The 15,077-nt window shown below is 42.4% G+C and overlaps 2 protein-coding genes across 2 annotated transcripts in view; one reads left to right on the top strand and one right to left on the bottom strand.

Annotated features, from left to right (window-relative positions):
* The window catches only part of RRM1 (ribonucleotide reductase catalytic subunit M1), a 40,195-nt gene extending 35,121 nt beyond the window's left edge, over positions 1 to 5,074 (top strand). Inside the window, exons 16-19 of the mRNA XM_040258676.1 lie at positions 601 to 736; positions 1,598 to 1,693; positions 2,718 to 2,906; positions 4,457 to 5,074. Of these exons, the coding sequence (XP_040114610.1) occupies positions 601 to 736; positions 1,598 to 1,693; positions 2,718 to 2,906; positions 4,457 to 4,642 (607 nt within the window). The 3' untranslated portion in view covers positions 4,643 to 5,074. The remainder of the gene's footprint in view (positions 1 to 600; positions 737 to 1,597; positions 1,694 to 2,717; positions 2,907 to 4,456) is intronic.
* A 4,123-nt stretch (positions 5,075 to 9,197) lies between these two features.
* LOC120875949 (olfactory receptor 52Z1-like) lies at positions 9,198 to 10,217 on the bottom strand. Its single transcript, XM_040257691.1, has one exon. It carries the CDS (start codon positions 10,215 to 10,217, stop codon positions 9,198 to 9,200), a length of 1,020 nt encoding a protein of 339 aa, XP_040113625.1.
* Positions 10,218 to 15,077: the final 4,860 nt, after the last annotated feature.

Here is a 15,077-nt window from a genome sequence, read left to right as displayed (position 1 = left end):
TGAAACATGTATACTATCATGTAAGAAACGAAGTGCCAGTTTATGTTCGATACAGGATACAGGATGCTTGGGGCTGGTGCATGGGGATGATCCAGAGAGATGATATGGGGTGGGAGACGGGAGGGGGATTCACGATTGGGAGCTTGTATACACCTGTGGTGGATTCATGTCAATGTATGGCAAAACCAATACAGTATTGTAAAGTAAAATAAAGTAAAAATAAAATTTAAAAAAAAAAAAAAGAGTGAGTGTTAAATGAGTGTACCTGAAACAGGTGGGGACTCTCCAACAGCCATTTTAATGTTTCCTTGGGCAAGATGTTGTATCAAGTGCTGTGATTCTTAAATGGCATAAGTCATGGCATGATAAAGGTTGTCAGCAGTAAAAGTTGTGCTCATTCTGTTTGGGAATCAGTCATTCATTTAGGAGAGGGACATACTGTAGAGTTGCATCCCTGTAAGGGTTAAATGCAAACGTCAGCATGTGAGTGTAGTACATGTATGGTATTACAGCAACTGCTTTACTACAATGATTAAAGTAGCTGTCTTCCTGACAGATAGTAGCATAAGGACCAGCACCTAATAATCTCCTTTTCTTCAGGTATGGTATAAGAAACAGTTTACTTATTGCCCCGATGCCTACTGCTTCAACTGCTCAGATATTGGGAAATAATGAGTCCATTGAACCTTATACCAGTAACATCTACACTCGCAGAGTCTTGTCAGGAGAATTTCAGGTGAGAAGATTACAACTAGACCTACTGGAAAGTCTTTTAGAAGCCTGATGTTAGGAGTAAATGCTATCCATATTTAGGATGACCCTCTATCTTAGAATGGGGGCAAAGTTTTGATAAAGTGAGCTGTCATCTCTAATATTATTTATGTTACTTCAGCATATAAGAGGCATTTTACAAATATCTGTCAGAAGAATGAAGGATTGAGGGTTGAGTATGAAAGCAACTTGTTGAGAGTTCATGCAGTGTGTAACCATTCTTTAATCATGTAGTATATGTCATATACTACGCTATACTACGTGTGCTAAACTATAACATATACTATAGCGTCAAATGCTTAAGTTGATGATACTGCAGATGTATAGAAGTATCTTTTAAGATAGTGGTTCTCAGCCTTGGTTACAAATTAGAATTTCTGATGGGAAGGACCAGTGGTTGTTTTTTTTTTTTTTTTTGAGGTTCCCAAGTAATTCTTGTGTACAGGTTGAGAACCACTAATTTAAAAGATATTTATTTGTGAATTCACAAGTATTCTGAAGTAAATTTCTGTAAGGTTTGAGTTGGGTACATTTATAATTTTCTCAAGTATTTGTTGTGTCCATACTTAAAACAAGAAAAGAATCATTCTATATACCCAGGTTAGGCAGTTAGCTCCTTTCACTTTTGCAAATACTGTATGTTATGTTTTGAATAACAGGTATCAGGATTTTAGAGGAATGTAGCTTTCATGTGATGGGATATGTCACTCAGTTTCATAAAAAATAGAATTTACCAAGCAATCAAATGTTAAACTCCAAGTGTGTAATCCTCTTCAGGCCCTGTTGTTGTTTATTCCTTCACATTTTTTTCTCCTTTTCCTTTCAGATTGTAAATCCTCACTTACTGAAAGATCTTACTGAGCGGGGCTTGTGGAATGAAGAGATGAAAAATCAGATTATTGCATGTAATGGCTCCATCCAGGTACAGAATGACCAAAAAAAAAAGAAAGTGTGCTCTTCAGGAGCTAAGTTGAACATTGGTACCTTCTCGATTATCCCAGGCAATACAGAGAAAGAATGGCTGTTCATCTGGTCATATGTCTAGGCCTTACCCTCTTGTTTGTGCAGCACTATAAAGCAATGGTTCCCAACTTCTCTGCACATTAGAATACATTAAAGAGCTATTAAAGCTGAAGCTTAGGTTGTTCCCATATCAATTAAATGTCTGGGAATGAGAGTTCAGGCATCAGTATTTTTTAAAGACTCTCTAGATAATTCCAAAGTGCATCAGATTTTGGAGACCAGTGATGTAAAGCCTGAAGTTAGAGTCAAACTTAGTTAAAAAGTTTGATGGAGATTGAAGACTGATAGTTCAAAAGACAGAGCCACAAATAGTGTTTAACAATAAAATATTTGCAATTGAGAATCAAGAAGCATTTATTTGTAGACAGAGGCCACTTATTAGATATTGGTCTGCTCAGCAACACAGATAAAGATTCCTGTAACATTTCTGTATTTGCGATGGAAACTGTAGCATTAGCCAGTCTATGTTTTGAAGCATGCTAACCCTAGACCTAAGAAATAAGAAAGCCTTATTTCTACTGACTTCGAGTGGAGTTTGTGGAGTCCTACCATATTTAAAGGGTTTTTGTCTCATTGCTTCCTTGGGTCACGTTTCTGTGAGTTACAGCCCTGAGTTTTTTTATTTTCTGCAAAACTCAAGGGTCATTTATTGCTTAGCTTTTGGCCATTAACCAGTTAAAAATGAATCTTACATAACTACCACCAGATTGATATTTTGTTGGTTAGATGGGGTTTTATTGGACTTTGTAAGCTGGAAGTGAGTAGTCTTAGGAAACTTGATGAGGATCATACTGTATTAAATGGAATGGCTAAGATCAGATCTGACTGGAAGTAGTATCACGGCCAGACCCTAGGGCATCATTCTATTAATTATACTGCTTTCTTCAACCAGAGTACAGTAGCATCTGCTTTACCTTCTTCAGAGCATACCAGAAATTCCTGATGACCTGAAGCAGCTTTATAAGACTGTGTGGGAAATCTCTCAGAAAACCGTACTCAAGATGGCCGCGGAGAGAGGCGCTTTCATTGATCAAAGCCAGTCTTTGAACATACATATTGCTGAGCCTAACTATGGCAAACTCACTAGTATGCACTTCTATGGCTGGAAGCAGGTTGGTGGAGGAAGTCAACCAACTTGGAATATTTTAGAATTGGAACAGAGTGTTATATTCTAGCTACCTATTAAATATTGCCACCTGGAAGTTCTTTCACTTTAAGTCCAGTATGTTAAAACTAACGCACGGGTTTATACTAAATTAAGCTCTCACTTTGAATTTTCTTATTTTGGGTGGGATTATTTTATTCGAAGTTTGTAAGCTCATAGGAGTTATCTGTGATCCTTTCTTTACTTCCCGTGTAGTCATTCACCGTGTGCTATTGGTTGTTCGTTTGTACTATTTCTTGAATGCCTTTCTTTCTATTCCTTCGCCACCACCACCTTTATTCTTAAGTTCTTACCTCATCTCTTTGCTTCTGGTATCTTTACTGTAGGCCAGCTTGTGTCCTGCTACCATTCCTAAAATAAAACTATATACATCAACCACCTATTCAAAAATATCCATTGTTTCCCAGCTTTAAAACAGAATAAAACCCAATCATTTAGCTATAGTCACTGCCAACTGTAAAGACCTGTGAGTCTGTGATGTATTCTTTTTTTAAAAAAAGAATATTTATTTTTATTTATTTGACTTGCGTCGGCTCTTAGTTGTGGCACGCAGGTCTTTTTCGTTGGGGCACAGAGACCCTCTAGTTGTGGTGCTTGGACCCTGGAGTGTGTGGGCTCAGCAGTTGGGTGCAGGCTTAGTTGCTCTGCAGCATGCAGGATCTTAGTTCCTGAACCAGGGGTCAAAGCCATGTCTCCTGCATTATGAGGCAGAGTCTTAACCACTGAACCATCAGGGAAGTCCCTATAATGTATTCTTACTCCCTAACAATGTTCTAGGTATTTATATAGAATTATAATTTTATCCTTTTATTTAACAAACTTTTATTGAACTTGTACTGTGTTCCAGGACTGGGGGTACTGAATAGAAGGTGATGGTTCTTATCCATGAAATAGTTGTCATCTGTTCTTATACAGAGAAACAGTCTAGACCTCTGAATAGTTATAATCTAAAGCAGACAGGTTTTCTTAGGTACACTTGGAAGTCGTACACGTAAACAAACAAAAAAAGACTAGAGAACAAAAATATTTGACATTTTGAAAGAGATAAGCTTGTTTTAGTGGTGAAAAGGATAGCGTGTACTGTCTGTCTCCTCTCTCTCTAAGTGTTTTTGAGAGCGCTTCCTGTGCTGTGTGTGTGCCGTGCCTAGTCACTCAGTCGTGTCCGACTCTGCGACCCCATGGACTGCAGCCCAGCAGGCTCCTTTGTCCATGGAATTCTCCAGGCAGCAATACTGGAGTGGGTAGCCTTTCCCTTCTCCAGGGGATCTCCCCAACCTGGGGATTGAACCCAGGTCTCCCGCATTGCAAGTGGATTCTTTACCATCTGAGCCACCAGGGAAGCCCAAATAAAAAAACAGCTGGGGCTTCCTAGAGGAGATATAATTCTAAATTTAGAAAGCAGTTGACCTGGTCTATGGAAATGTATTTTACAATTGGTCTTGAATGTTTGATGTTCTCACAGCTTCTCCTAATTAGTTGTACTTACTTCCCTTTTAGGGTTTGAAGACTGGGATGTATTATTTAAGGACAAGACCAGCCGCTAATCCAATCCAGTTTACTCTAAATAAAGAAAAGCTGAAAGATAAGGAAAAGGTATCGAAAGAAGAAGAGAAGGAGAGGAACACAGCAGCCATGGTGTGCTCTTTGGAGAACAGAGATGAATGTCTGATGTGTGGGTCCTGAGGAAGGGCTTAGAAGAGACCAGCACTTCTTCAGTAGCCAAACTACTTCTTGAGCATAGTTAGGTGCAGTACGTTTGCTTGAAGTGGTAAGGCTTTGCTGGACCTTTTTGCAGCAAAAAGATCAATTGGTTTAGAGTACTATTTCTGTATAAGTGTGAAAGTAATTTTTTTTTTTTTATTGATATATTGGGAATCAAAGTAGATGTTTTAGAAATGCAAAAGAAGTCATTTTGCAGATAGGGAGTGATTAAGTAGGGTTTTTATCACCCATCTGGCACTCCTTTCTGGTGACTTTCATTTTGGTAAGGAAACTTTGGTGTGTGTTTAGAAGCAAAATGAGTCATAACCTGTGAGAAGTGCTGATGGGGCCTTTATCTGCGTATGGTCTTAATAGGTCATTCTGAAATAAAGATAATAAACATTTCTCAATGACTGTGTGAGACTAATTTTGTCACTTATTTTCTTTCAAAGTTCAAATTTGTAAAAGCATTTTTGTTCTTTGAGAGTTCAGAGAAGAAATTTTAAGACAAATTACTTAGATTCCATATAGAATTCTGATTTTAATATGTGCCTTTTTCCTCTTTTTAAAAAACTGTGGTAAAATAAGCATAACTAAATGTTACCATTTTACCCATTTTAAAGTATACAATTTAGTGACATTTAGTACATACAAAGTTCAGCCATCACCACTATTTCCAGAACCTTTTCATCATCCCAAACAGAAAGTTTATATATAGAACAATGAATTCCTGGTCCCCTTCTCTTATCATTGCCTGGTAACTTCTGTTCTACTTTCTATCTCTAAATTTGCTTATTCTTGGCATCTCAAGTAGAAGGGATCTTAATATGTGTCCTTTTCTATCTGGCTTGTTTCACTTAGCATAATGTTTTCAAGGTTCATTTATGTATCACATATCAGAATTTCATATCTTTTTAAGGACGAGTAATACCTCGTCGTGTGTATATATATGTATATGCGTATATACACACACATATATATATACACCCCATTTTGTTTATCCATTCATCTCTTAATGGACATTTGGGCTGTTTCCACCTTTTGGCTGTTGTGAGTAATGCTGCTGTTAACACTGATGCACAAGTAGTCTGTTTGAATTCCTGCTTTCAGTTCTTTTGGGTATGTACTAGAAGTTCAGTGATTGGAATATCTGGTAATCTTCTGTTTAACTGTACTAATGACTTTTGACCATTTGATTATAATATGTCTTGGTGTGGATCCCGGAATTTATCCTAACTAGGGTTTATTGAGCTGCTTGATATAGTAGATTCACATCTTTTGTTAAATTGGAGAAGTTTTCAGCCATTATTACTTCAGATAATGATTTTGCCCCTTTCCCTCTTTTCCTTCTGGGACTTCTGTGTTGCATTTATCAGTCCACTTTATTAGTGTCTCAACGGGTCCTTTAGGCTTTGTTCACTTTTCTTCATCTTATTTTTTCCTCTAATCTCAGTAGTCTTATCTTCCAGTTCATTTATTCTTTCTTCTTCCTCAACTTTGCTGTTGAGCCCCTCTAGTGAAAATTGCATTTCACTTATTGCTCTTGCCAGCTCTAGAATGCCTGATTCCTTTTATTCCTTTGTCTTTGTTGATAGTCTGATTTTGTCACTACACAATCTCTGTTACTACATTGTTTTCCTTTAGCTCTTTGGTTATGTTTAAGACAGTTGTTTTAATGTCTGTCTAGAAAGTCTGATGGCTGAGTTTCTCTGGAGTGGTTTTTGTCAGTTTATATTGTTAATATTTGTCAGTTTATATTGAATGTTTTCCTGTTTCTTTATAATGCTTGTGATTTTTGTTGTTGAAACATTCTGAGTCGTTTCCAAAATGTTTTTGCAGTGAAGTCTGCTCTTCAGAGTATGTTCGGTTAATGTTCTGATAGCTTTCCTAGGTCTTTGCAGATTGGCTGTGTGCTAGGACACTCATACTTCTCTAGGCTTGCTCCGAGCCTAAGGGATGTGATGGTTTTTATGTGTCAGCTGGCTAGGCCATAGTATCTAGATATTTGATCAAACACTAAATAGATCTATGAAGGTATTTCTTTAGATGAAATTAGCATTTAAATTCATTGACTTTGAGTAAATCAGATCATCCTCCAAAATGTGGGTGGCCTCATCCAATCAGTTAAAGTCCTTAAGAGGAAGAAGACTGTGGTCCCCTGAGAAAGAAAGACTTCTGCCTCCAGACTGCCATTGGACTGATCTGCAATATCTGCTCTTCTCTGGGTTCCCATCCTGGTGGCTTACTCTGCCAATTTTGGATTTCCCAGTTCCACAATTTTATATATGTGTATATATAGAGAGGGGGGAGAGATGGTTGACCATTGAACAACATGAGTTTTAAGTGCATGAGCCCACTTATATTTGGATTTCTTCAATAAATGTGGCAGTAGTATACAATCTGTGATTGGTTGAATCTGAATGTGGAACCATGGATGTATCATGGGGCTTAAACATCCATGGATTTTCGTATCCTTAGTGTGTCCTAGAACCAATCCTTGCATTGTTCAAGGGTCAAGGGAATATATAGATAAGATAGTATATGTGTTCATACACACACACACACACACACACACACACAGAGCTTATTTTCTCTGGAGAATGAGAACCCTGACTAATAAAAGGTTTTGGTACTGAAAATGGTTCTGTTGGAATGGAATCCTAAGGATGAATTTTCCTGAATTGGTTGTCTAATTTGATGAGATTTAAGCATGCCTTTTCAGTAGTGAAGAGAGCTCTGATAGCCCATGGGGTGATGTGGCAATAGAGATATGCAGAATACCATCACTGGATATTCCTAATCAAATATAAGAGGCAAGGGTCTGGGTTACCATGTATGTGTTCTGCCTCAGGGATATATCAGCTCTCCAGCCCAGTATTGTAATTTATAGTTCATCTTGATCATTTTTCCTTTCCACGGTACATCACACTGCTCCATTACATTGAGGTACAGGTTGGACCTAGTGAGCGAAAAGAAGCAGCTACTATAGACTTACCAGTATGACGTTTGTGTATCAGAGAGTCTAAGTCTGACAAAAATTAAGGCACCTCTGTGAGTGAAATTTCTAGGGGTCAGTGGTATGAGGCATGTTGACGTATTCCTTCCATGGTGAGGGATAAATTGTTCTGACTCCTCTTACAACCAAAAGACAAGCATAAAGCCTGTGGTCCTCTATGGATTTTGGAGGCAAAATGGTAACATACTCCTCATTTGGGTGTGTTATTTTGACCCATTTACCGTATGACCCTAAAAGCTGCTAGTTTTGAGTGGGGCCCAGAACAAAGAAGGCTCTGCAACATGTCCAGCCTGTCATGCAACCTACTCAAGTATCTTTCGATCCCTTGAGAGAGACAGCTTTTTGGCTGCTACTTACTGTGCCTCAAGCCTGCTTAACCGAAGACCATCAAGTCCCTATGCATCCTGAACTGCTGTCATGAACTGGGTATTATCTGCCCACTAAACCTGAAGGTGACATGCATAGTAGCATTCCATGGTAGCATCATCAAATCAAAGTTGTATATACAAGCCTGGCCTCAAGCAGGCCCTGGATGCACAAGTAATCTACTGAAGAAGTGGCCCAAATGCCCATGGTTCTCACTCCTGCTTCTCTCCCAGCCTGCACCCATGGCCTCATGGGACATTCTGTATAATCAATTGACAGAGGAAGAGAAAACTTGGATGGTTTACAGCTGGTTCTGCACAGTACAGGACACCTCTTTTGAGGATATCCCTGAAGGACACCCCATTCCATAGATGACAGTTGAGGAGATCTTTTAAGTACGGGTGACTTAGATAAATCACACTGGCTACTATGGGAAGAGTTTCCTGACCAATGGGTTTGGATCAAGCTCAAGTACAGATAAAAGCCTAATCTGGCCTTTGGATGAGATTGGGTCCCAAGAGAAGACCTGGTTTGGGTGACTCTGACTGCTGGGCCCCCTGGCTGGACTTGAACTGTTTGGGCTAGACTGGACACCTGGGATAGGCCTGACTTGTGTGCCTGTGTCAGATAGGGATATCAGGCAGAGCCTCACCTGTGTTTGGAACTGCCTGAACTCTGGAATCCAGCCTGTGTGTTTGCATTAGACTGGACCTAGGCATCAAGACTGACCTGGATATTTGGTCAGACTGGGCTTCACGTCAAGTCTTATGCCATATTTGGGACAGATTGGGCACCAGGGAAGGGTCTGTCCTGTATTACTTGTTTCAAACTGTGTGTTCATGGCAAATGATCATCTGCATATATAACTTTATATAACTTCCAGTGGAGCTCCATATATCCAGGTATTAATTGGGGACTTTCTCAGGAGTCAGGGAGAAGAGGACAGAGAAATGAAACTAACAAGGATAAATAGGGGGAAACAATTTTATTATTGGATTGAAAACAGCATTCTAAGGATTCAAAAAGGAATAGTTTACCAACAGTGAACCCACGGTTGAGCCTGTAATCTCAGGAAATTCCAGCCCATCCCTCAGTACTGCCTGTTTATCTCTTGTTCCCAGAGGTCACAGCCCCAATCTCTCATATTGAGGAAGTTCACCCTGGCAGCTTCCCTTTCACTCTCGTGTTTTGCAGCCTCTCTGGCTTCTCCCTAACTTCCCGGGCTGGTTCCTTTCCACAGAGCATCTTTTCTATATGTTGCCGGATCTCTCTGGTCCTCACCCCATAAATGACTGGATTCAAGGTTCCTGGGAGCAGCAAATAGATGGCACTGAGGAGGTTCTGGACATCCTGAGACACAGTCTTGGCTACTCGGAACACGATGGAAGTGGAGAGACCAGAGAGGTAGATGGTGAGGATGACGAGTAAGTGGGAGCCGCACGTGTGCAAGGCCTTGGCTCGGGCTCCCCTGGAAGATATCTGAAAGGCAGCGTAGATGATGCGGGTGTAGGAGGTCCCCAGCAGGGCTAGATCAAAGCTCACAGTGGCCAACCGCATGGCCAGCCCCAAATGGTTGTTGAAGGTCAAGTCTCCACAAGCTATACTCAGCAGTGCAATGTATTCGCAGGTGAAATGTCGGATCACCGCTGTCCGGCAAAATTGAGCTTGTGAGGTTAGCACCACCAAGGGCACTGCCACTCCCAGGCTCCGTGTCAGGGCGAAAAAGGCCAGCACACCCAGCAAACAGGAGGTCATCAGGTCACTGTAGCGGAGTGGGTGGCAGATGGCCACATAGCGGTCTAGGGCCATGGCCAGCAGGAGGTTGTAGTCCAGAAGGAGCGTGAAGTAGATGAAGAACATCTGGGCCAGGCAGCCATGCAGTGATATGGGGTTAGCATAATGCACAAAGCCTTCCAGCATTTTGGGCATCACTGCTGTAGCAGCACAGATGTTAACAGCCAGGAGCAGGGCAATGAGCACGTACATGGGCTGGTGCAGGCTCCGCTGGGCTGCCACTGTGTGGATGACCAGGGCATTGGCAGAGATGATGGTCACATAGAGGAAAGTAAGAGGCAGGACCAGGAAGGGCCTCCACTCTGACAATCCAGGAAAGCCCACCAGGAAGAAGTTGGTATAGGAAATGTTGAAGGTGCTGGTATTTCGATCCTCACCCATTGGCTTTGGCCCTGGGCTGGCCCCAGAAGTGGGGATCAGAGACTGTTAGAACAAAACGGTCAGTGGAAGAAAGCCGATTTCTATTGCTATTTTGGGGCCTGGGGGGTTTGTGATGAAGAGCCACCTCTTCATGTATCTATGGCCATATCTATGGCCACTCTGGGGGAATAGACAGGTGTTGTGTCGGGTGTAATGGGAGCTACAAAGATGAACAAGACGTTCTTTGTCTTCGGGGAGCTCTTAGCTTATGTATGTGAGGTGTAAACTTACAAGATACTGTTTATCAGGACCTCCCTGGTGGTCCAGTGGCTATGACTCTGAGCTTCCACTGCAGGGGGCCCAGGTTTGATCCCTGGTCTGGGAACTAGATCCCATCTACCACCATTAAGACTTAGTACAGCCAAATAAATTTTTTAAAAAGATACACTTCCTGTGATATTTCTGATATTTGATTGCGGAGTAAAAAGGTTTGGAGGAAAGTAGGTATGGTGTAGGAGAGAAGAAAAAGGAGTGATGGACCAGAGGCACTAAAAAGGATGAAGAAGATCCTTGATTAGGAGGAAGAAAAGTATATGAGGAATCTTTGGTCTAAGAAACCTGGGAAGGACCAAGTAGGGGTTTTGGGGAGTGAGGAAAATACCAGGCTCCTCTGTCCATGGGATTCTCTAGGCAAGAATACTGGAGTGGGTTGCCATGCCCTTCTCCAGGGGACCTTCCCAACCCAGGGATTGAACTCGCATCTCTTAACGTCTCCTGCATTGGCAAGTGGGTTCTTTACCACCAGCACCACCTGAGAAGCCCCCATATCGGGTCTAAGAAACCTGGGAAGGACCATGTAGGAGGGGTTTATTGGAGTGAAGCCCCAGTGAGGAATGATGGTCTCACTTTTGTGCCTGGGGTACACTCTGTGTCAAGGATAGAGGAAGCTGCTGAGCAGAGCTTCTGTCTTCTTGGACACAAAGCACAGGCCACAGAGACTTGTCTCTACCTAAGACCCTCTCAACTGGCTGAGGGGCCTCTTGCGTGGGCTTGCCCCCAGTGGATAATGCTCGCTTTCCTTTCAGAATGTGAGTTCTGGGGGAGCAGGAGTAACCGCACACTTCTGTTGTGTTCTCTGGAGCTCCAGCACAGAGGAGGCACAGAGGAGGTGCTGGAACATTGCTTGTTGAGTAGGTGAATGAGGAAAAGGGAGAAGGTGGTGAGAAGCTAGTCAGCTGGGCTCTGAAGAGCAGCAGTTTCAAAGCTTTGGCCTGGTTTTCGTATAATTAGGATATTAAAAGATGTGTAATTCAGTACTGGGCCCACATCTTACCCAGATTCTTAGAGAATCTTAGGGAGAACCATTTGCTGGTGGTAGGTGTGATGATAAGAAGAATTAACACTGAGGGAATTGTTTACCTTATTTCAAGTAGTGTTCTAAATGCTTTCACTTATTAATTTTTCAATCTTCTTAATTTTACTGAAAAAGAAAGTGAGGCACAGAGAGATTAAGTCTAGTTCTACAGCTGTTAAATGGCAGACCTGGATTTGAAGTCAGACTCCAGAGTGCATGCTCTTAACAATGTCAGGATGATCAACTTGTCCTGCTGTGCCTAGGTGTTCCTGGTATTAGAGCTGAGAATGTGGGGTCCCAGGAAAGTTTTCAGGAAAACCAGGCAGTTGACCATTTCACTATTATCACTGGTAACCTTGAAGATTAGAGAAGCCTCATAAATGGTAGGGCTTCCCTGGTGGCTCAGTGGTAAAGAATCCACCGACCAATGCAGGAGACACGAGAGACTTGGGTTTGATCCCAGTGTCAGGAAGATCCCCTGGAATAGGAAAGGACAACCCACTCCAGTATTCTTCCCTGGGAAATCCCATGGACAGACGAGCCTGGCGGGTACAGTCCATGGCGTCACGAGTCAGACATGACTTAGTGCCTAAACAACAATAACAACATAACTTGTAGAGCAGCCAGGAAGAAACAGTCTTCCTTCTTAGAGGTTTGAATGTAGTGTCTCTGAAAATCAGCATTTATACTGGTGTTACTATAGCCACCCTCTGAATACTCAGAAGAGTACAGAGAAACATCCCGAAGTTCACAAGGAGCTGCTATATAGGAATTGGATTTGGAATTCCAGGGCCCACCCTGGAATGTGTTTCTGGAACTCTTAGAGCATTGTTTTAGACAGAATAATTCAGATTTTGGGAAGTGGACTTCTGTTGTGATTGGGCCAGACAACTCTTGTGGGGAGGCGGTAAAAATCCTTAGGGGAGTTCTGCTGAAAATGGTCCAGTGGGGTGGAATTGAGAATCTGAGAGCGAAGGAGGTGAGAGGTGACCTGTGATAGAATAAAGGGGTGAGGGGGAAAATGCAACCTGGAGGAGCAGTGGCCAAGAAGACGTTCAGGGACCTGTGCTCCTTCTTCCCAAATGCCCCAGGGCGGTCCCTTGAGGGGGAGAAAAAGCTGGCACGGGCTGCCCACAACCCTTTTACAAGGGTGGCCTATCTCCATCATGTGAACTGTCCTTTGCTCTTCTGTTTTGTATCTTAAGATTACTTAACCTAATAAAAGAGCTTCTTTGACACTGGGCCCCAGAGCATCCAGGAGAGGCAAGATAGAATAACAACCTCCTCAAGGACTGTCAGGAGGGATGAAAAAGACTGAAAGATGAGATCAGTTTACTGTCTAATGAAGGTCTTAAAGGAGATAAAGAGATGTTTCTAGAGACAGATCAATCAGACTTAAGAACCAGCTGGAAGTGGAGAGAGACAGAGGAATCAACAATAATTTTAAGGTTTCTTTTTGGTTTTTTGGCTACGATGACTACATTGAAGCTGCTAAAACCTGAGGAAAGAGCAACAAGGTTAGGGTGTCGGGAGGTAGAGTCAATACACACATTTGGATGTTGTGAAAACCCATAAGTGAAGAGATGCCCAGTCGTCAACAACTGGAAATGAGCGTGGAGTGCTCAGATGAAGGATTGAAACTAGAGATGGAGATGATCATTTTATTCAGGGCATGAGATAGAATCCTGAGGGGCAGACAGAATAACTGGTGTCAGCGAAGGAGACATAAAGACTAGAGGGATGGAGTGAGAGCCAGGAGCAAACGGGATTCTGGAAACCAGAGGAGGAAAGGTTCTGCTGCTTTGGAGGCTTCATGGTAAAGAAGAGCTCAGTCAATAAAGAATCTGCCTGCAATGCAAGAGACCCTGGATTGATTCCTGAGTTGGGAAGATCTGCTGGAGAAGGGCTAAGCTACCCACTCCAGTATTCTTGGGCTTCCCCTGTGGTTCAGCTGGTAAAGAATCTGACTACAATGCCAGAGACCTGGCTTTGATCCCTGGGTTGGGAAGATCCCCTGGAGAAGGGAAAGGCTACCCACTCCAGTATTCAGGCCTGGAGAATTCCATGGACTGTATAGTCCGTGGGGTTGCAAACAATCGGACACAACTGTGGGCTTCCCTCATAGCTCAGTTGGTAAAGAATCTGTTTGCAGTGTTGGAATTTGCTTGAGATGCAGGAGACTGGGGTTAGATTCCTGGGTCTGGAAGATCCCCTGGAGAAGGAAATGACAACCCACTCCACTATTCTTGCCTGGAAAATCCCATGGCTGGAGGAGCCTGGCAGGCTATAGTCCATGGGGCTGCAAGAGTCAGACATGACTTAGGGACTAAACCACCATGCAGAGGCAAAAGACCAACACAGCTAAGTCACCCTGCAAAGCTTATTGTTCTGAGTAGCAGGGGAGGGACCAGGTAAGAGGGCTGAGATGAAGAGGCCAGACATCATGTGCTTTCTGCAGAAAGAAGCATGGCTCCTCCACTGTGAGAGTCAACACTGTAGACAAGAGCTCCTTGAACTGCCCCCTCCCCACTGCACTCATCTTTCTCTCTTCCTCTGTTCCCAGTAAGATTCCCAGTAAAAGAGAAGTCTCTCTTTTCTCTCCCCACTCCCTCTTTTTTTTCCCTGCACCATGCAGCTTGTGGGATCTTATTTCCCCTATCAAGGATTGAACCCAAGCCCTCTGCACTGTAAGCATGGAGTCTTAACCACTGACCCTCCAGGGAAGTTCCTCTCCTCTCTTTTGTCCTCAGGGTATCTTCCACTTCTCCCCTTCGTATCCCTTGAATATGGAGTTCAAGTCTGTTTGGTGAAAATAAACTCTTCCATAACTTCATTCAGCCCTCAAGCTTCCAATCTTTCTCTTCACCCCTGAAGCCAAGGCCCTGGACATGCCTTTATCATGCAATAATCACTGAATTGCTGATCAGTCTCCCCACTAGACTGAAGGTGTTGCTGGTGGGGCAACCGTGTCTTACTCCTCTCTCCTCTCTGTCCCAGTGCCTGGCATAGAGCCCACTGCAGAGTACCTGCTCAGTAAGTGTTGTGTTGCAAGAATACATAATGCACCAAGGAATTTTAATAAACATTCTCGTGTACGACTAACTTAGAGTAGCCCTTTGAGGTTGAATGAATAAATGAGTGAATGAATGGAAAATCAAACCCCATCAAGGCTCAGAGATTCCAAGTGATTTGCTTAGTCTCACCCAGCAAGAAGAGCCAGGCCTCAAATCTAGGTCTTGGACTCTTCTGTCTGTACCACAGTTCTTCCTTCTCATCCACACATGAGATAGCATTGGACAGGCTCCAGGCAGTTTTAGCCTCAGCAACAATACTATGAGTTAAAATTTATTGAGTACTTACTGCACACCGGGCATGGTTCCAAATGCTTTTGCATTTGGTATCTGTAATATTCAAAGCAACCTTAAGAGATGAATACTATTTATTAACCCAGTTTACAGACATTAATACTGAGGCTCAAAGACAATAACTAATTTTCTTAAAGTATCATAGATGTTAAATGATAGCTG

The sequence above is a fragment of the Oryx dammah genome, unplaced genomic scaffold (assembly GCF_014754425.2).
Source record: "Oryx dammah isolate SB20612 unplaced genomic scaffold, SCBI_Odam_1.1 HiC_scaffold_17, whole genome shotgun sequence".
NCBI classification, from domain to species: domain Eukaryota; kingdom Metazoa; phylum Chordata; class Mammalia; order Artiodactyla; family Bovidae; genus Oryx; species Oryx dammah.
This window is presented reverse-complemented; position numbering and strand designations above follow the sequence as displayed.

Coding starts and splice junctions, on each gene's coding strand:
- LOC120875949 (XM_040257691.1), bottom strand. CDS start 10,217: ATGGGTGAGGATCGAAATACCAGCACCTTCAACATTTCCTATACCAAC.